General features: G+C 38.0%; 1 protein-coding gene across 1 annotated transcript in view; it reads right to left on the minus strand.

Moving 5' to 3' along the window:
• Positions 1 to 2,653: 2,653 nt before the first annotated feature.
• srrm4 (serine/arginine repetitive matrix 4) overlaps positions 2,654 to 22,057 on the minus strand; it is a 99,913-nt gene continuing 80,509 nt past the window's right edge. The window contains exons 5-13 of the mRNA XM_041788354.1: positions 21,960 to 21,986; positions 21,654 to 21,704; positions 20,542 to 20,625; positions 18,124 to 18,289; positions 10,960 to 11,276; positions 10,555 to 10,755; positions 7,438 to 7,539; positions 7,171 to 7,326; positions 2,654 to 3,293 (exon numbers count right to left, since the gene is read on the minus strand). Coding sequence (XP_041644288.1) covers positions 3,029 to 3,293; positions 7,171 to 7,326; positions 7,438 to 7,539; positions 10,555 to 10,755; positions 10,960 to 11,276; positions 18,124 to 18,289; positions 20,542 to 20,625; positions 21,654 to 21,704; positions 21,960 to 21,986 — 1,369 coding nt within the window. The 3' untranslated portion in view covers positions 2,654 to 3,028. The remainder of the gene's footprint in view (positions 3,294 to 7,170; positions 7,327 to 7,437; positions 7,540 to 10,554; positions 10,756 to 10,959; positions 11,277 to 18,123; positions 18,290 to 20,541; positions 20,626 to 21,653; positions 21,705 to 21,959; positions 21,987 to 22,057) is intronic.

Below are 22,057 nucleotides of genomic sequence, written 5' to 3' on the forward strand. Positions count from 1 at the left end.
AATGATTGAGAAATATAAGTCTCTTAATTACATGGAGAGGCAGTTTCAAACTTTTTCCTGCAGATTCAAAGTCTGGAGTCTGAGAAGTTGGGGATTAACCTTCTTGGAATTGTTTCATATTTTAGAAAACTAAACCACCTTGCCTGCTTGCAGAGAGAAAGATGAAAACCCAAATATTGTTGGTGATAAATGTTAACAAATGGTCAGTGAAACATAAAAAATCCACCAGAATCGCTAAAGCTTCCTGATCAGTGTAATTGACCTTGCTTTAAATTTTTCATAATCCTACGTGAAGGAATGTTACATTGTGGTTGTATTGAAAGTAAGGTCCTGAATTACTTTTTGGCTGCTGTGACTTAAAAGATTATATCAGTATTTCTGAAGTCAGCTCCTATAAGGTACTTGGCAGCAGTAGTGTCATTAGCCTCCTGAGCAATGAGCGTTGCTTGTTCAAACAGGATACGCTGAAGAAGCTAGGCTGTAGCAGATGGGTACAGTTTCTCCAATTGGGTCAAAAAACAATGCTGGCTCAATTGTAACTACATCAAAAGCTTTTAAATTCATTTTTCTTTGTTTGCCTCTTTGTTTGCTGCTATTTGCAATGCAAGCTACGTACTCTTCCGACTCAGCATGTCTGAACAGCTGCTTGAATCTGTGGGTTTCATCAGAGGAAACAAGTTACTGAGTCAAAACAATACTAAAATGAGTAATTTCAAGTCAAGTGAGGATGATGTGCTGTTTGCTCATGAAAAGGAAACATTTGTCACAGTTGCAGCTTTCCATCAAAACCATTTAATTGGTGAAACCCAAGTTGACTTTTATTTTGAAGGGACATTAGACTGCTGCCTGAGTTAAGCGTTACAGTCAACTGTTCATCAAAATGCAGCTCTTTATGGAGCAAAGTACCATCATCTTCTGATTTTTGATCAGTTTGGCAAATATCAGAGAAAAGTTATATCAGTCTGTAGCAACAAAAGATGCTGTTAGCCTGTGTGAAGTCACAATCAGAGATGCTGTATGTGTCTAACTATGTGGAAAGTTGTTTTTTTGTTTTGTTTTGTTTTTTTTTTTGCGTTGCAGTACATTTACAGGGATGACATGAGCAGGGTCAGGTTTTCAGAGTGTGAAGACAAGTCTTACAAAACAGGGACTCTCTTTGGAAATCAGGGACGTCTGGTCACCCTACACCATCACCAAGTACCTTACACAGCCCAACTTCAAATATACTGAAATAGCCCTTTAAAGGTAAACACTAAAGCCTCTGGCCCAAAAAACCCCTAAAAATGACAACACAGAAAAAATAAGCTGAAACAACAGAAAGGTGTAAATAATTTGAAAAAAACAAACAAACCAAAAAAAAAAAAAAAAAATGTCGTCATCAAATTGAGAAAACTTGCTAGCTAACCAAACCAAACAAAAACTGGATGACAGAAAAATATGAGAATGCTATAAATTTACTCATTTAACTCTCTGCAAGACAAAGGAAGAATAATTTCTGCATTCCAATTTTTGCTCCTCCATGTTTTGATCATCTACTTGAGGCTCATAAGAGAAATGTGTCATTTCAAACATAATTTACATAAAAAACAAAACGTTAAAGTACAGCAGTGTCATAATAATAATAAACTAACATTGTTGCATAGAAAAATTGACCACTGCTGGGAGGGAAAGGAAACCAATAAATATTAAATACGTTATAAATATGTATGATGCTGCACAATCCATAACTTGACCTTCAGACAAAATTCAAGAACAAAGCAAAGATGACACATACTGAATGTGTTTGGTTCCAGTGTTGTACCAAGAAAAAAGTTAATTAAGATCAATCAGTGCTATTCAAAAGATTTGACATGTGCCAGTGCGAGGTACAGCTTCGTCTTTGTGTTTTCTTTTGAAATCAAAAGTAGAAAGAAAAATCTCAGACAGATATATGTGCACATACAGCCTGTCTCGGATGATATTTATGCAAAAAATGTGGTTCAAAAGTCTTTTTAATTTAGTTTTTAAATATCCATTTCCCTAGACAGCTTCATCATGTTTAATTCTCTGTGAGTGAGCAAACCTCCTCTGACTCTGACTGTGGACATTTTGTCAAAAGAAATCCCCCTCCCTGTTTCCTGCACCATGTTTCAATCGCTCACTGTTGTACTACACCGACTGACATTTCAATTGTTTTCCACCTGATTAGAGGATAAATTAATTTGACATTTGAGCTGACAGGCAGTTTGCTCGCCGTCAGACCACCCTTGCTGTTTCATTTTTCAGTTTCTTTTTTTTTTCTGCGGTGCTGTGAAGTGTCGAGATCAGAGCTCTGAACCTTTCCCTTATTCCTGATAACAATCCCTCTGAAGCCGTTTGTAAACACTCGGATCAAACTGCTCAAATGTTACTTCAATTCTTCACATCACCGCGCTAAAGCTGATACATGGGAGCCTGACAAGGGACAGTAAATATCTTTTTTCCTTTGAAACTTTGGAGAGGTTTAACACATCTCTTCTAGCATGTTTTGCTTATTGCTCCATCTTAAATCAATTAATTTAAGCAATTATGGCATTTCTTGGTAGGCTCTGGCTTTATTTATCACTATTTTAAGGCCAATTCATGGATAAATATGATGTTTTTAAGTCTTTTTTAAGTTCAGATAATATCAGTGAGAAGTTAATGGAAATAAAAAAACAACAGCTATGTAAGTTAACCAAATACAGAAGCACTGTTTCTGTCTGATGTGTGGCTTCTTCAGTAAATATATAACAGATGAACAGTCCCAGGCCATCGTGAGTTCTGGTGCAAGAGGAGGATGCAGCACAAGAACAAAACAAACAAAAAGACATTCGGTCTCCAGCAGTCTCTACGGGCCGAGTGAACAAGACTGCATCAATAGAAGCCGTGCTTGAACCCCTGCTGGGACATTTCCACTCAAGCGTCAAAGCGGACGCTCACAGTCGATTGCTCTGACATCCAGTGCCATCCCCGCTCCCAACTGGAAGCACGGCTGGCGCTTCGGTCCCTTAATGTTCTCTGAGAAACACTAATGCCTGTTTTTGTTGCGTTTGTTCAACGAACCACGGCTCCTGCTGCGACTGCGGGTCCCAAAGATTGAGTTCCAGGAGGAGCTGCGGCTGTAGCTCCTGTATGAGGAGTAACTGTGACTTCTGCTCCGGCTCCGGCTCAGGCTGTGGATTGGGCTGCGACTGCGGCTGCGGGTGAAGAGGCTGCTCCAGGATGAAACGCTGGTAGAACGACTGCTGGAGGATGGGCTGGGTCGGAAGTACGGGATGGGCCGCTTCCTGGCACTGTGGAAAGCCAAGAAGGTAAGTTGTGTGAAACTGATTAAAGGAAGGAGAATTAAAGCTGTAAGGTGTGCAAAGCTGCTACTAACCAGATAGTTGTTTTCATCAAAAATATATTTAATCCACAGTAAACAACCTGCTTAGTGCCCAGCACAGGCACAAAGTTATTTATGTGCACCTCTTCTTTGAAAGATGTGAATTTGAACCACGATGGCGTGACACCAGACTGCACAAAGTAGTTGCTACAATAAAAAGTTTAATATCTGGCTCTGTTTGTGCTGCTGCTAACATTCCTAGCACAGATTTTTATTCTGGCGTCTCACCAGGCGTGGTTTGTCTCCCAGCTGTTGTTCTTAATCACTTTTCTCCACATGGGCAGACTTTTGGAAAGCTTTCATTCCTTCATATAAATTAACATGACTGAACTTCTAAGAAGCACTGATGATTTGAGGCAATGTTTTCAACTTATGAACAAACTAATGCTAACTTGTTAGCCACCTAAGCTGAATTACACTAAAGACAGGTCAATGGTCAACATCCGAGTCTTGTAAGGCTGACGAAACTGAGCACAGTATGTAGAAAGAGACTGGGGAAGTGTCTTTAGAATTGGAACAAAAACTGGTAAAAAGTGTGAGGACATTATTATTGTTAGGGAATGACCAATTGTCAGTCTGACTGATCACTGAGGCTGATATTCATCTATATCAGACATTTATTTTCTGATCCCTGATAAATTTAATGAGTTACAAAGTGTGCCAAGTTGGCTCATCTGTGAGTTGCATCTACCTATATCGCTCTGTTTTCATCCTCCACAGTCTCCCTAATGTTGCCCACAACACTGACTGGCCTGATGCCATGTAATAGCCGTGTAATAGCCGTGTTCATCTATTAGTAGCAATTAGTACTGAAGTAGTGCAGTTTTTTTTGAATGACACCTTTACATCCTATCACCACTTATTTGTGTTGAAGTATAACACTGAGATTACTGACAATAATGGCTCATTTTTACAAGACTGTCTGGCTGCAGACCGTACATCTCTGATGACCTCTCACAGACTGTTCATCTGAGACGCTGTCTCTTTCAGAACCAAAATGCCACCATATAGCTCAACAGTGACACTTTTTGGGTGGTGCTACGATACTCACCATTCAAATCCCTCATAGACATTTTGTAGACTCCTAATTAAAATGCTTTTAATGCATGAATCCAACTATCCAGCTACTATCTAGTATTCAAAACAATTGAGTTGGTGCAAAAATGGCATTCAAAAATGGAGAAAAAGGCAAAGGAACAAGATTGTGTTTGTATTTCTTTACAATGAGGAAGAAACTACGCATTCATTGCAATTCCTTTTATTCGTTGTAAGTGATTCGGTTTCAAACCATAAATGTACCTTTTTTCTATACTTATCTCTATTGTAGTGATTATTTTTTAAATGAAAATACTGTAATATGTTGTAGTTTGAGTATTTATCGCTTCAGACTACAGTGGCATGTAATGTCATCACCAAAGTTGACAGCCTTCGTTTTGTGGGCTTAGTAGACATTTCCATGGTAACCAGAGACTCCACCAAACAGAGTTGTCGCTGTGACATTCAAGAGCTGTGGGTATTGGAGTATTTTTTTCTCTGAGATCACAAATTAACAGTTTTTCATCAAACAAGGTTAATACCTTGCTTTTGTCTTCTGCAGGTGCATTTACCACCGTTTCCAAGATAGCTCTTGGTAAGTCTGAAATTGGGATACTTTCAATAATATGGCTAACAATCAAATCTACGCTTTAGCTTCGTTAGCTTTAACTAAAGCTAATATAGCTACAATAGCTACATAATTAACATTACTACATAATCCAGTATAGCTGAAGCAAAGTGAGATTAAGCAAACGTAGTTACATACATAGAGAAGGTAGCTACAAAACTGCTTTATGAGCTTAGCTTTAGCTACATTTGCTACGTGGCTTGCACAACTAACGTAGCTACGTATGCTTTGCTTGCTGTGTTAGAATGTTTAAATGTAACACTTTTTTTTTTCCTGTAAGCAGGCTGTTTACTCAGCTTTATTAACCATTTTGTAATCAGATTTTTCAGGTCAGGTTTTTAGCCTTTTACTTTTAGTGTTCTAACTGTTACCTTAACCCTTAACCTAACCCTAAACAGAGGTTTAACTGGATTTTATTTCAAAAGTTTGAGCATGTATTTCTCTTCTCACAGAATAACAGTCTGTGAGAGTGGCCATCTGAGATGTATGTTCTGCACCCAGACCTCTTCCCATTTTTACTGTAAATGCATACCTGTTCCAAATATGGTAACTGGTTTGGTTTCCAGAACCATTAATAATCGCCATTGGCATCCACCCTGAAAAAAATCCATATCGGTTAACCTACAATTATTATGCTTCCATCATGTGTGAAGTCACAACCAGTGACATCCAACGACTTCACTCTGTCCCCGTAAATCAGTGTGAGTGCGCTTACATGCACTTCATATTTCTCAGCTGAGCAGCAGATGTATCCATGAGGGACGGAGAGGGAGCTACATATGAAAGACTTTTATTCATGTAAAAGTCAGACAACTTTTCAAGCATTTATGATCGCTTTTCTCTCATCCACAGAACTGGCACTGCCTCTGCTGAGAGTCACGTCAAGTTTCATAACCTGGAATAACCCTTTTAATGTCTCTTCAAACACAGACAAAACAGCAAAGGAAAGGCAAGAGGTAGAGCAGGATGTTCCTGTCTGGTCTGATTCTCTTTAAACTGGCTTAAAACACAAACTATTCTTGATGATATTATCTTATATTTTCTCGTTAGTTTGCAGTGCTTTCTGCCTCATTAAAAGCCAGTGCAGATCATACATCAACACTCTCTTTCTCTAACTCTGCCAGCAGTATCAACAAATAAATATTCATCTTAATCATCAAAAAAAGATCATTTCTTACAAAGATGTTAAAAACAGTGCTCTGAAAATTGATTAAAGGTTCTCAACCATCAATGGCTAAAAACACACGGGATCACATTTTTTTTGCATTGGATAAAGGCTTTACTTAAGTGTGTAAGCTATAAACTTATGGGTAGTCTGGAGGTGGACTAAAGGCTGTTTGTAATGTAGGTTAAATGTTTCAGAGAAACATCTCTGGTATTTTCTTATAAAGTATATTTCCTTACAAGAAGAGGAAATGGCTTAAACCTTTAGTATTGACAGACCCCACCAAAATAACACAGGCCCATCCAAAATTGTAACCCTAGCGCCGTGCCTACCCTAGACATCTAGGACAAATAAAGCTACCTTAAGATTTAAAACAGTTGTGGGCATATTTTCTAGGTTTTCTGTGGATCTCTCATTCAACCTTTGTCCAACCTGTTGAAAACAAAATTACCTTAATGTGAATTTAATTGCAAAACAGTTGATTGTAAAACTAGAACTGTTGAAAGCTTTCCATCAGAGCTTCTTTATCTGATGAAGAGCAGTATCAATAAAGTAGAAACTTAATCTGTAGTTGGAAATCTCTTTGTGACATTTGTATGTTCTTTTCAGTGTGTTACTGCTTGTTTGTCATCTGCTGCCAAAAAAGCAGCATGAAAAAGTAACACTAACAGTGAGGCAGAAGATCTGCTGAAAATTATTTCATTCATTTCCGTTTGCCTATGATCACCATCTGCTTCTTCGGCACCTGCGGTGACTTCAGAGCTGACGATTATCTCATCCTCTGGCTAAATGCCATTTCAAGGTGTACAGAACATCAACACGTTGTGACTTCAGGTAGGGGATTTGTCCAACCGAGGTGGCGTAGGGAGGAGCCAGCAACACATTTTTTGCTGCTATTAGGCCTAAAAATTGGATATTACTGCTCCAAATTGCCAGGATGGGAAAGCTGTGGGCTACCTTGTGATTCGGCGAGCTTCCAGATGGCTTGGTGAGTCTCTCCTCCTCTTCTTCATGGGGGAGTAGGATTTGCGTCTTCGTCTCTTCCCACTAACCTTGTGTGAATGCTTAACATCTGTCTCTCTGGAGCTCGGTGTTCTCTTTCTGTCTCGTAGTCTGGGAGGCAGACATAACAATATGAAATTTTAATCACCAACAATGTAAATACATAGATATATCTATCCTGGTGAAACACTAATGAGGAGTCATTAGCAACTCAAAGTCCACCTGTCAGGAGTGTATCTGCAGTAGCTTCCTCTGGAGCTCAGGCTGGCCACGCTACCTCGTCGCCTCGGATCAGCTGAATAACTCGGGGAGCGGGAGTATGAGCTGGCAATAAGAAAAAAGACAATTAATTCCTGGAGGTTGTAGTAACATAGGCTTCATAGATGTAGCTGGAATTTTTTGGTGAATCATAAAGTAACAGAATATGAGTAAGTGCTACTTCTTTTGCAAACATAATACAAATATATGAAGATTGAAGCAGCTTCAATTCTAATAAATTGTCATTGTTGCCTTTTTTGGACAAGATTAAACTATTAAAGTCATGTTGCTATCAAGATAACAACATGCTTGGATGGACAATGCTTTTAAAATGATCTTATGCAAAGCAAAACTTCACCATCATTAAGTTTAATTAGCCTAATAACACATACATTTCTGTTTAGTAAAGGAATATTTTGTATTTTTGATGTTGTGTTGTATGAAATGTTGTATGTTGTATGTAAGTTTTGGGTAAAACTGGACCAAAAACCAATGTTGCTCAATTGCATGCCATTTCAAACATGTGTTTGGCACTATTTTGCAAGCCAACCTTCGGTTACATGCTCTCTCATACAGCATATCATCGCTTGATCAGCTGTCCAGTCTTAAGGGCTTCAACAGAGACAACAACAACAAACTAGGCTAAACAAAACTAAAAATGAGAGATTTTGACATGCCTTTTACTGTGGATACCAGGGGATACTTTTATGGCCCGGAGTACACAGGGGAACAACTTGTGCAGATGTAGACTTAGTGGGAAGAAAGAGGGAGGAGAGAAATTTAAACAACACTGTTGGGCAGGAGAGATCCCAGTTACCTAGTGGTGTTGGTGTGCAAACTGACCCAATGCCCAAGACCCCAGAGAGCTGGTGCTGTCATGACTTCTTTGAGACATTCCTGGTCCAAGCAAGCATCTGCAGCCTGCATCACTCTTCATCCAGAGTTCCCCACCTTAGTGAATGCTGGTATTTTACTGACCTACTTTAACTTGGAATTTGTCATCCAAGGAAGTTTATGGCTGCTGCTTTATTCTTTTAACGGCTGATAACTACAGTGGGCATGATATGTTCACCTTAAGAAGACAATGTGTCAGCTGTTTAAGAGGAAAACTGAGCTGAAATAACAAGTTTAAGTTTATTTTGTTGTCTTTGTCAAAGCTTGAATGAAGCTTAAACAGCTAATTCACAGATGATGATACACTGTTGTGGAAGAGCACATAGCAGAAGGTTGCATTGCAAAATAGTGCCAAACACAGAGGCCTTCAGGGTGAAAAATAAAACGCTTCAAAAAATGTTGATATGGCATGCAGGTGAGCCAACATTGTTATTTGGCCCACTTTTACCTAAAACTCGGTAAATTACACAACACAACTGTACCCATCTGCAGCAATGTAAAGCCTAGATTTCTGGCTGGTATCCCCAGCAGGATATTCTTAAAGGGACAACACTCTGAAATCTCTGGAGGCTAAGGCTACTGCTATTACCAAGTACTTCAACCCAACTACAAAAACACAGAAATACCCCTTTAACTGATGAATTTTAAAGTCAATAAATGATTTTGGTCAATTCTTGTGCAAAATATCAATGTAAAGATATTTTCCTTTTCTTGATCATGGGTGATGGTACTTTTTGACTGGTTGTCAAATAGTCAGCTGAATAGTCAATATTAAGAATAATGACCGTGGGAATGATAAACGTAACTTGACCAGATTTCTGAGGTAAAAACTAGGAATGTTTTCAGTACTGTACACTGAATATTGTCATGATGACATACCAGTTAGGAACATTGAAAGTTTCATGTATTTTGACAAAAGTTTTGAGGGAGTTATCCAACACAGCCTTGCAGCCTTATTCTGAGACTGTATTGTTTTAACAATTCATCAAATACTGGAATTGAAAAGCCAATAATCAAATAAAATAGGTTATTAACATGACTCTGCTACATACTGTTCATCTAGAACTCTTCAACTCTTCCTCTTCTTGTGTCAGTCACTAAACTTCTCTATTTTTTTCTTCTCCCCAAAAATTCTGGATCCAGAAATTTGATTTTAAATTATCTTATTTCTATTAGAATATTTTCCATCAAAGATGTGTCATGGTGCTGTATAAAGTGACTGACACTGAGAACCAAACATTTGCTGTTGCAGCTCCCAACTAGAAATATTTAACTGTCAAAAGGCAAGTTGAATGATATTTTGAAGGAACATTAGACCGCTTACAAGCATTGCAAGAGTTTAGTGTTAGCACTTAACTGCTTATCAGAAAGCGTCTGGGCTACAGACAAAACAGCAAACATTTTTTGAATTTTTTTGACAGCCAATCATTTTGAAATATATCAGGGGAAAGTTTGAATCAGTAGTGTAAAAAAAAGTTATTTTTATTTAGATTTTACGGTAAAGATAGAGGACATCTCTTGGGACAGCATAAGCCATGGACAGGTTTCTCAAAAATTTCTCTAAAAATTTCTATTACTGTTGGAAAAATTAAAAACTTAATTGAAAATTAAAATTTCCAAATTTAACAAAACTTTTTAAAGAAAGTCTTAAGAAAATACAAAAATTCAGATTAAAATTTTGGGGAAAAAAACAGTATTTCAAATGAGAGCCTGATTGGAAATTTACATGAAAGTTTGTCATTATCCTCAATTATCATCCTACCATGACACTAGCCACAAAGGCCCAGTTTCATGAAGATTTTCAGTCCAGATAATTTCCCTGAGAATTTCTGAAAATTCACCAAAAATTTTAATTGAAGCAAACCAAAATGTGAAAAGGTAGCACCTTATTAAAAATGTGTACCTCCAGAACCAAGCTGGCACTGTTGAGCTTTATTTAAGACTACCAAAGCTGATTTAACGAAGTCTGAGGGAAATGTGAGCAGTCAGAGTTAAGTTTGACTCCTTACCACAAATTTGAGTGTCATCATGGCTTCAGAGGAAATAAGTGGATCATTAAAGTAATTGGTTTGTGCTGGGAAATAATAAGATTTTTCTACCTGTTAATCCCAGATTTCAAGTATACTCAAGTCTAACTGGTGGATTGGTCGATGTCAGTGATGTGAAACTTTAAAGTTGTAAACCAACCTGCAGGATGACAGTGACAGACTTCGAGAGTAGCGTCCAGAGTTCCTGGAACTCCCCGAGGATCTGCTTCTGCTCCGGCTCCTTCTGCTGGATGACCGGGTTTTCAGTCTCCTTCGAGACGCTTTGCTCATCCTCTGTGAACAGCCTGAGGTCTTGGGAGATCGAACTACTTGTACCCGACACCCTAAGGTTATCTGCTCCCTGCAAAGAAAACACGTTAAGACATTTTACTGCTTTGAGTGATAAAACCGTATCATGTTATGTTTTTTAGAACTGCTCCCTTATTTTCACATAAATGAATATTTCAAAAGAGGACATAGAGCGTGGTAACAGAGGATAAACAGCTTGCTATTTTCTTGAGAAGCATTTATTCAAATGGATTATTTATAAAGAAAACAGCATCACCTCTTTGTGCTGAAGAGGGCTGCAGACAAGCTGTCCTCCCCGTAGGGTCTGCACAGGGAAGCATAGCTGGTCACAGAGTTTCCTGAATCAGACACATTGTCTCTGTCTGTGAACTTGAGCTTCTCCAGTGAGGTCAGATGCTGGCAGTGGCTCCTCTTTTTCTCACTGACACTCGCTTGAGAAACTCCAGTTTTGCTCGACGGCGGCGAAGATGTGTCATTCCCAGAATCGTAATCATGCGGACCTTCGATCTGGCTCGATAGATCCTGGGACCCGTTTCCTTGTGAGAGCTCGCCTGCAGGTTTTGATGACAAAATCTGCAAACAGACAAACAGGCCTCAGCTTAAAACCAGGAAATGTAGAGAAGTGGAGCCTGCTAGCTTTGATGAACTGTGAATCTACTTGTAAAAAAGCAACATATACCCTTGAAAACACAGAAGAAGTTTCCTTTTGTTTTTCTTCGGACAGAAAACTTTGTAAGATAAAAGACATCATGCAAATTTGAAGCATGCGATTAACCTCAAAAGAATGTCTGAACTCAACTAAAGTCAAAGAAATCAACAGGAAACAAAGTTAGATAAAGTAAGTCTAAACTAAAACAAGGATATGAAAGGAAGAACAAAACAGCAGAGAAGAAAGTAAAACTATGCGTGGAAAGATCTACCGCCTCTAACTGTAGTGAAGAGAAAAAGAGTAAAGAATAGCCCCGTCGAAAAGCTTCATTTAAAGAACATTGAACAAACATCACAAAATGAGTATTATGTAGAAATGAAAAGGATTGCAGACAAAGAGAGATCCCATCAGTCTAACTAAGAAAGCCCTCAGAATAGGACAGATGACTGTGACTCTTTCTCCTGTAAGAAGTAAATAATTAGCCTGCACCGACCTACAAGTAAATCCCTCAATCTGCGGATAGTATCGACTTACCAATCAAGATTTCCTCCTTAAGTAGGTAAGGTGTAAGAAAAAGGGAAGAGCGGGCAACATAAGTGCATCATTAGAGTCGTGAATTGCAAGAAAAAGACAATAACCCTCTCTTCAAACCCAGAGCCAGTTAGACTTTTACTGGAAAGTTCCTTTTTCTTTCTTTACTGGTGCTTTACTTTGAAGATTTTAGAATCTTTGCATGTTGTATATCGAAATAAGACAGCTTTTTTCCACTGCAGACTTCTACAGATGGAAAAAGATACCAAATCTCCCAGGATCATGGCTGAGTTATCTCTATCAAAGTATGTTCTCTTTACTTATTGAGACGGTCTCTTCTCCTGAAGTTTTCCTTTTTATTATCTCGCCTAGAGTCGACACAACAGACCAAGCCCTGAGGGAAATTAAAACAATCTGTGTTCTTTACCGCCCTTGTTTATCACTCGAATCTATGTACAATCTGTGAAACTCCAGAGTGAAAGATTTCACTTATTTTTAACTGAGACATTCTTCAATGTCAGCTTCTCTTGTTCTGACAAGGCTGCTATCGAATAAACATTGAATCTCTGCCTTGGTGTTTTTTGAAAATATCAGCTTCTTTTCTGTTTGTTGGCTTTTTAAAGCTTCACCACAAGAACATTTAATGACTTTCAAGATATAATTACAAAACAAGTTCTGTTTTATACTAAACGACTTGCATTTGGATTTTGTGGATTTTGTTGTCTGTCTTTCTTTGCATACCTACCACTTTATCCAGAATAAATTAAGAGTGCTTTGCAGAGCTTTCAATTAGAATAAAATGGAAATTAAGTGCACACACCATACAAAACATGACCAATAAATCATTATTTCCTGTTTTGGATTAATTTTTTCAGTAAAAAAAAATTCAAGTAAAGATGATTCTGCATTACTCATGAAATGAAGTGCTTTCATTCCCCAAATAAAAGCCCATAACGAATGCAAACACCAATAAACCCCTGTCAGTAAGCAGCTGGGAAACCCTCCGAAAAGACTTTGGGATATTGAATGGCTGACATGATTCAATATATGGATTAATTTATTGAATTTCAATTAAAACCCTGTGGTGTGTAATTAAAAACATTCGTCAGTGTATTTAGCATAATTTAATGATTGCTGGAGAGAAATTAAAAATATCTCATGCTTCAGTGAGCATGAGACAATGAGTTTAAGGACAGAGCTAAGGGTTTTTTAAAGCTCTTAGGGGAAATCAATCTGAAATGCATGGCACCTTATCAAAATAAAAAATACAGCTTCTGAAAGCTGTCAGTCACAGTTGAACAGTTTCTTTTTTCTCACTTCAGGTCAGGTCTGTGTTCTCAACTACTGGAATGGCTGATTGGATGTATAATATCAAATATTAAAATGACCATCCTGCTTTTGTATCATATTGCATGTTGTTCTGAAAAATTCTGTGGTTTATATTTATTTAGGTTAAAAGAGAACTGTAAAAATAAAGAAATACACTTGCCTCCAAACAGTGAGGTCAATTCCTTTATTTTTGCTGTAGACTGAAAACATTTGGGGTTGACTCAGACAAGAGGTCAACATTTCAGCTTTTATTTCCAGGTATTTTAATCTGGATCTGATACATTACTTGTAATGAAACACTTTTTTTTTAGGTGAGCAGAAATATTTGAACAGATAAACTTAAAATAGATGAAATTAAATAAGACTAAATATTTAGTTATAAATCCTTTGCTTGCAATAACTGCATCAAGCCTGTGACCCACTGACATCACCAAACATTTGCATTCTTCTTTTGTGATGCTTTTCCAGGCTTTCACTGCAGCTTCTTTCAGTTGTTGTCTGTTTTAGGGGGGTTACTCCCTTCAGTCTCCCCTTTATGCACACTCTATAGGGTTTAAGTCGGGAGATTGACTTGGCCAGTCTAAAACCTTCCCCTGATGAACTTCTTTGTTGTTTGGGAAGTGTGTTTTGGGTCATTATCTTGCTGCACGATGGAATTTTGTCCCAGAATTTTTGAGGCCCATCTCTGTACTTTTCGGCAAATTCCAGCCTGACCTTCCTACTCTTCTGGCAAATGAGTGGTTTACATCTTCTAGTGAAATCTGTCCTTTTGCTCGTGAAGTCTTCTCTGAACAGTAGATAGTGATACCTTCACTCCTGGAGGTTGTTTCTGATGTCAGTAACAGGTGTTTTACAGTTTTTCTTTACAGCTCTCAAAATGTTTCTGTCTTCAACTGCTGATGCTTTCCTTGGTCTACCCATTCGACGTCTGTTAGTTGGTGGTTTCTGTCTTCTTCGGGTCATTCCACATGGTTGTACTGGCTATGGCCAATGTTTGTGCAATGGCTCTGATTGATTTTCCATCTTCTCTCAGCTTCACAATTGCATGTTTTTCACCCATAGACAGCTCTCTGGATTTCATGTTGGTTACAAGTCTAACTATAAATGCAGTCTGCACAGGCAAATCCCAAATCTGAAACTGAGCGTAGACATTCAGTGCTATTTATTGTTTGAGTAATCAACGCAATAGGACACACCTGGGCAACAAAACACACCTGTCAGTCGCATGTTCTCCATGAAAACTGGGTTGTTCAAACAAAAGGTGTTATCTACTAAGTCATTTATCAGATCCAGATGTAAATAGCTGGAAAGCTGAAAAGCTGAAAGCTGATTGATGTCAAACCCAAATGTTTTCAGTCTATAGCAAAAATAAAGGAATTGGCCTCACCGTTTCAATACTTTTGGAGGGTGTGTGTATAGTTTCATTAAGGCTATTAGTACAAATTTATTAACTTTATCTCTGCATTAACAGGAACCAAAGTTAGGAGCTGAGTGGGTACAAGATCTTACTGCATGGCCCAAACTTTTTCAATCGGGGCCACTTATGAGAAATATTTAATGATGGTGTTGCCACTTTCATATTCCTCATCATGAGGAAATTTCAGTTAGTAAAACCACTCTAATGTGTTTAATGACCTTCTAAGTGATTGGGTTTGATAAAGTTGCTAATTAAGGGCTGACAAGGGAAATAAAGAATCATTTTAATGATTTTGGGGTGGCTAATCAGATTTCAGGGGGCTCTGGTTGGCCCTGGACCCTGGAATATCATTGCCGCTATTTGCTGCCCTAATCCATCGGGGAATTATAAACCAAGAAATTGGTATTATTTTGGTAGCCAATATTTACCATTTACAGTGTTGTCTCAATTTAGCCACACAAAAAACAAAATTATTCTGGTCAGAATGTTTGTTCACAGACTTAGCATGGTAGCACCTCATTCTGAAACTAAAAAGAATAATACAGTGTAGCACACGTTTCATGCTCTAATATAAGACATATTTTATTCAATTTAAAGAACTTGTTGTGGGCCAATCAAAAATGGTCCGTGGGCTGTATTTTGCCCACAGGTCATAGTTTGGAGACCCCTGCCTTACTGCCTCAGACCAACCCCATATGTGAGAGGATACTTTTTAGCATTTGCCCTCATCTAGATGCTTTGGCTTCTTGATGACTTTAGTCAGAAATAATCTTACAATTACTTTAAGGTTAACTTTTACATCTCTCTATAAATAAACAGCACTCAGTTATAGTACACTCTAAGTATGATTGTTATTGCCAGTGACAGGCTCAGTTTTTTGTATCTCATTGTCTGTCTCCAAGGGCTACAGACAGAAGTTGGCCTTTTTTGACAAAATACATTTTTAGTATTACCAGAAACAGAGGTGGCACTAAATGACGAGCCTGGCTTTCAACTGTTGTGAAAGGTGTGTTTTTTTTTGCAGAGAGGTAATGATCAAAACAGGAGTTAGTTGAGGAGGAAATTTAAGTTTGTGGACATGAGCTGCTAGCAAAAATGTATTAATGATGTTACTTTTACGTTACTAGCTACGTTTTTAGAGCTGATGCCCCAAAATAAAGAAGCTGCTGTTTTGCAGGCTCCAAGATCGAGGGCCTTTGGCTTTTGATACATGTCTGCCCCACCCTCCCCATTAAACATTTCCAGTCTTTCCTCAAATCTGCCATCAATGAATGCAAAAGTACTATAAGAAGCACTGATGTTATCCTTAGTCTGTCAGCAGCAACAATAAACTTAGACTTAATATCATGCACTTTACCTGCAAATATCCTTGAGAGTAATGTTGACCCACAACCCATCCACCAACCGCAGGCTGACCTAATCTACCAGACCGTAACCAATAGGATTTGAAACTTATAATCTCAAAGACATAAAAGTGTTGGAAAAAAAGGAAATCCACTTCTAATGCCTTATGTTTGGAGAGGGGTCTGGCTGCAGACCACAGATCTCAGACGCTCCTCTTGCAGACCACTACTGTGAAACGCTACCTCATAAGTGACATAATTTGCTGGTACAACATTTTAGAAGTTTTATTTTAGTTTCACCTTATTCATAAGCAAAGTCTTAGTTACATTTATAAAATAGCCACATTTCAAACATTGTAGATTAAGCGACATTTCATAAACAAAACAGAAAAAAGGTCAAAGGTCTAATCTGGGATTAAAGTATGTATAGACCCGTTTTAGAAGTAGTTACAGGAACAGAGGCTCACTTTAGCTCTCTTAGCTTTTGCTAAAGCTAATGTAGCTATGCTAGTTACTTAGTTAACATTGCTGCATGAGCTGATGTAGCTATGTTACCGTCACTTTTAGAAACATCAGCTTTAGCTACATTAGGGGTTTTGGTGTCAATCAGTACACTTAAACTCTCTGTTCAGTTAAAATCTAATTTTGCTCACCTGGTGCAGACTGAAACTTGTTGGTCTCTACAGTCCATGTATGAACAGTTTGTTTTCAGGCAAGCACAGCAAGTTTTGTTTGATCCATCTCGTGTCCTCTATCTTGAGTATGAACTTCTACCATCCCGTAGGCAAAAAAGAGTCCCAGAATATGAACTTAACCAGTTTAAAAATTTCTTTGCTTTGCTAGAGGCTTAAAGGTTTTAAAAAAAATAACTTTAAGTATGTTGTATGATGTTTTTAAATATTTAATCTTTTTATTTTTTACTGGATTTTTTTTTTTACCTCATTGTGACTTGACATTGCTTTAAAAGAAAATATTTCTATTCTAACTTGTACAATAATATGTGCACAAGATGTACGTAGGCTGTTTGTTCTCCTTGGTTTGTGCTTCTTTATTGGTACGTGCTTATCTGTATACTTGTGGATTATGTGTGTATAGCTGGGTTGACAAGCTAACATTAGCTTTACCCTTAACCACATTAGTTGCATTAGAGTGTTTTCATATAGGACAAGACTTTTTCACTATAAGCAAACTGTTTAGTCAGCTTTATCAAACATTCTGTAATCAGGTTTTGCATGTCAGGACTTTGACTTTTAACTTTTGGTATCCTAACCCATACCTTATCTCTTACTGGAAGTTTAATCAAATTTTATTTATAAAGTCATCGGGTGTTTCCACTCTGACAGAGGCTACATCTCACAGTAGGGGTCTGTAGGGGGGAATCTGAGATCTGTGATCAGACTGTCTCATATGATTGGACCAAGCAGTCTGTCACACTTTTGCTAAATGCCTAAAACATTTTCCTGTCAGACACTTGTTAATGAACTAAAAATGAGGCAGAGAGACAACATTTTATCTTCTTCTGATCTTTTAGGTTGATAACAGTTTGTTTTTTTAATATGGCGTACACAATATTAAACATTAACCAAATTAACAGCTTTAATTTTGTTTGTTCATTTACCAGTCTTGGTCATGTCTACAAAGAACACAGCTGGTTGAAAGAAGAATAATTAAGGACACAAACAATGTTAATGTACTGATTTTGTCCTGACAAAATTTTTTTAGGTGTACTATTAGTACATGAAAATAATGTGTAAAGGGAAAAGACTGTTGAAATGCTCATCCCTGACACTAAATACCCTCCAAAACACAGCATTTTTCATTGGTATCATTCAAGTATCAACAAGGAGTGTTTTGTTTAAGAAATAAAAATCAGAACAGACAAAAGTACCTTGGTATAAGAGACTTTATAAGAACACCTCAGACTGGGGCCAAGTTGCATTTAGGTTGAATAATGTTGCCAAGATTTCTGATAGAAACACCAGAATTCAGATCTCAAAAGAGGAACATTGTTCTTCTCTCTACTGAGAATGACTCCTTATCCATCTCACTGTGGGCATGTCTGACTGACAGTGATCTGTTTCACATAGCCATAACTGAGAAATCAAACTAACCCCAGTGGTGGCACTGTTAAGAGTCCTAAAGTGTACTTACGGTAGCGGTTGAGAGGATGGAGCGATATTTTGGAGCCGTTTTACACACTGATTTGGTTGCAGGTCTCCACTTCATGTCTGTGTGGCTGAGCACTCCATTAGTTTCCTCGACTACAGCTTCCAGGTGCCCTAATGTCTGATGAACCACAGATTTCTGCAGACGGTGTCTGTGGGAAACAGCTGGATTTAGTTTTCATATCACAGAAACAAGAAGCAAAGGCTTCTTTTCCGTTACAGCCTATTCAGAACTCTAGAGAGATGAACACAAACATGAACTTTATTCATTAGGTCTAAATAAATGATCAGAATCTACCAGAAAAAAAGATTAGGTAATATTTTGTTCTCTGCTCTTTTTCTCAAATAATTCATAGGCTGTTGTGAAGAACAAAAGTTGAGCATGATTCTGTCTGGAAAGTTAAGTTAAAAAGGTACAGACTTCTACTGTAAAAACAACTGTTAAAAAAACTGTCTAAAGCTCAATCTGAGCTGATTTTAACTGTTTTCCTTAACTTAATGATCAAAAAACACAATCATGGGAGGGGAATAAAAAATAAAAATGTTCAGAATGATTGAAATAGACCTTCAGCAGTCAGCAAATACATGCTGTTGTTTTGCATAATCATTAAATCATTCATAATTGATCCAAAACAAAACTGGGATAGCATAAGGAGTCATTTTTCATTCTCTATCTGCTTTTATTCTTCACATTACACTGTGTTCCATTTTATCATGCAAACTGTTTTTGTTCATTTTTTTACTAAATCATCTATATAATTGGCAGTCAGTAGATTTTTCATTCCTCAACAACTATATTGTAATCTGGACTTTATTTGACATAATTACTAATGATGACAAATAACTTAAAATGCAGGGTTCCAAATTATTATGCAAAACAAAGTTTCAAAACACACAATAGTTTCTAAAGGATTGAAAACAGAAATCTGATGTAATTTTTTTGCATTAGGTGGATATTTTTCTCAAATCAAAGCTATTTCAATCAAAAACATCTTTACAGATCAAGCTCCATATTAACATAGGAGCCTTTTTTTGATAATACCCTAACAATTCTGTCATCCATTGAACTTGTAAGTCCATTCATAGTTTCTGCCTATGTTTCCTTTGAGGATGGCAGAATTTCCTCCTACAACTGCCGTTTAGAGGTAAACTGCTGTCCACCCTGTGTTCCAATTAGGAACTCCACATATTTTGCATATTTTTGGGACAAGGTGGCCATCCACCAACCATCTAGAGCTCCATCCATCTGGACCATCCAGTGTAGCACAGCATTCATCAGCGAATAAAACAGTTTAAAAATTGGTCTTTATATATTTCTGAGCCCACTGCAATCATTTCTCCTTGTGGTCTTAGGTTAAGGGTGGCTAAAATACAGCTTTATGCACATCAGCAAACCTCTGGAGGATCTGTCATCTTTCTACCGTATTGCATGAAACCTTTGACTTGCTTCATAATGTCGAACAACCTCCTTAAGTAGTTTCCCTTTAATCAGGCTCAGCTGGCAAACTAACAACCAAACCTGTATGAGATTGATGTCAGTGATGTGAACTGACGGGAGAAGCAGCATAATTGAAAACTTCGATTGAAAAACTGAGAATCAAATGTTTGTCCGGAATTTTCATAATAATTTGGAGGACGTATGTGTATCATTTTACTCCTTAGAACCCCCTCCACATTTGGGTTGAATTATAAGAATTATTTGATTTATGGATAGTTGCTGCTATTGATGAATGTGTAATTTGTTTTAAAGATAGGGTACATGGATAACAATGTATGTGAGCAGCCAGAGTTCAAGCCTGGCCTGGGGCCCCTTTTCTGCATATCTCTACCTCATTCTCTCTTACCTGTTTCCGACTCGATCAACTACCTTACTCTTTGAAAAAAAAAAAATATATATTGGCATAAAAAGCCCCAAAATCCATCAAAATAAGCAAAAGAACCTATCAGTGTTGGCACTGGAGGATGCTTTGATTTGCTCGATTCTTGGTTTGAATGCATAAAGGCTCATAAAACAGGGTCATTCAGCCTCTTTATTCTTTTATCATTGATTTAATCCAGGCTTAATTATCACTACTTATTGTACTAGCTAAAAGTAATTGTCATGCTACCAACTCTGTGAAAAAATCCATAAAAGATATATTTGAAAAAAAAAAAAATCCATCTTTCATACTATCACAGGTCTGAGATTCGTCATTATAATTGAGCCCATCGATCTGTGCAGTGAATTTGGGGCCATTTCCTGTGAAGCTGTGATAAGGGCTGGCCATGCCTGCGATCAGGAAGTCACCTCTGTCTTATCAGTCATCTCCGCCGTGTGACCGGGAACTCTGCAGACACCTCAGGCTGATAAGATAAAGTGAGGGAGGGAGGAGTGGGGGATGAAGGGGGGGTGATGGGCTCATACCTGTCCTCTGTGGAAGACTGGCAGAAGGAACTCTCCGACTCTGACCTCCGATGGCGGCGTTTCCGCCGCGAGTGAGTCCGAGAACTGAAGGAGGCGATGAAGAGTGCAGAGGAGAGAAAGGGCATGAGTGAATAAGAAGCACAACGATCAATCAATCGATAGAACTTACTTCACAGTGATCTGTCAATAATGTTTACCTTTCATTGAGTAAAAGCTCAAGATTATGGGCTTAGTAACAACAACTGCAGGTGAACGTCATACATCTTATTTTTCTGACAGCTTTGGCTGCTGGTTTTCTGTCATTGTTCATTACTTGATTAAAAAAATGCAGTCATGTTACAACAAAAAAGATTTATTAAGATGCAAAAAGCTGCAAATATCCTCCAATGACTGATTTGTTGCATAGATTAATCTAAAATTTAAATAATTATTGGTAGTAGCGACAGAGAGTGCGTAGTTGCGTACTATATGCCACTTGAAGATGTTTGGGTCTTGTTTTCTAAGTTGCACTGTTCAAGATTTAAAATATGCACCCAGATCAAGCGTAACTTTAAAGATGTACAATTAAAGTAGGATTTTCCAAGTGTTTCATCTCTACTTCTGAAAAATATGTATCATGTAAAAAAAAAAAATTAGAGTCAGCGAGAGGGAGACTGTAAAGGAAGAGGAAAGGCGTGAAGACAACAAAGACAGAGAGTAGAGCATTGTAGTGAACCGGAAAGTCGTGATTTCTGTGGCAGTAAGCAGCGACTGAACTCGGCTCTGTGCTTACAAACAACGGCTCGCTCATCCAAAGTCGAATTATAAAATGTTAGAAGATCACAGCATGAAATTGGTTTCTCTTACCCTCTTTCACCCCTTTTCCCCTCTCTTTGTGGTTCAGGCTTTCAATCTGTTTCCCTCTTTACGAGGCTTTTTTCACGCTCTGCTCAGATAAATAAAAAGCTGCATCCTGTTTCACCAATCCTGCCCTTACATGAGAAGCTTCTGGTTGGTGCTTTCTCTTTTGTCCTCAACAAAGACTGGAAGAGGAGGTGTGGGACGGCAGGGGTCAAAAAAGTTGTGTGGGATTTGGAGAGTACATGATTCTGATGCAACAAGCACAGACTGACCTTTTCTTGTGTTTGCGCTCATCCTTCCTCTTATGTTTTAAACTTGAAGAGCTGGTGGGATGAAAGAGAACAGAGTCATGAGAGAGGAGCCAAGTCTGCACAGTGTCTGCTTCCTCTGGTACACAAAGGACACTGGCTTTAAAGAGGAAAGGCCTGAAATCTAAATGACACAACAGAAACTTATCCAGGTGAGGGCTCTTTGCCTTCAAAAAATTACTGTCTAATAAATATATAAACCTCGAGAAAATATAGCCACAAGCATGCTTATGTTATGCAAAAAAATGAATGCAAAATTCAGACACAAACCTGTGTTTGGACTTCTTTGAGGTATACCTGCAACAGAAAGAAAAGAAAAGCCTGATTTTAAAGACTTGGCCCTCAAAGTGGACTTGTCTGGTATTAGC

The sequence above is a fragment of the Cheilinus undulatus genome, linkage group 5 (assembly GCF_018320785.1).
Source record: "Cheilinus undulatus linkage group 5, ASM1832078v1, whole genome shotgun sequence".
Taxonomy (NCBI): Eukaryota; Metazoa; Chordata; class Actinopteri; order Labriformes; family Labridae; genus Cheilinus; species Cheilinus undulatus.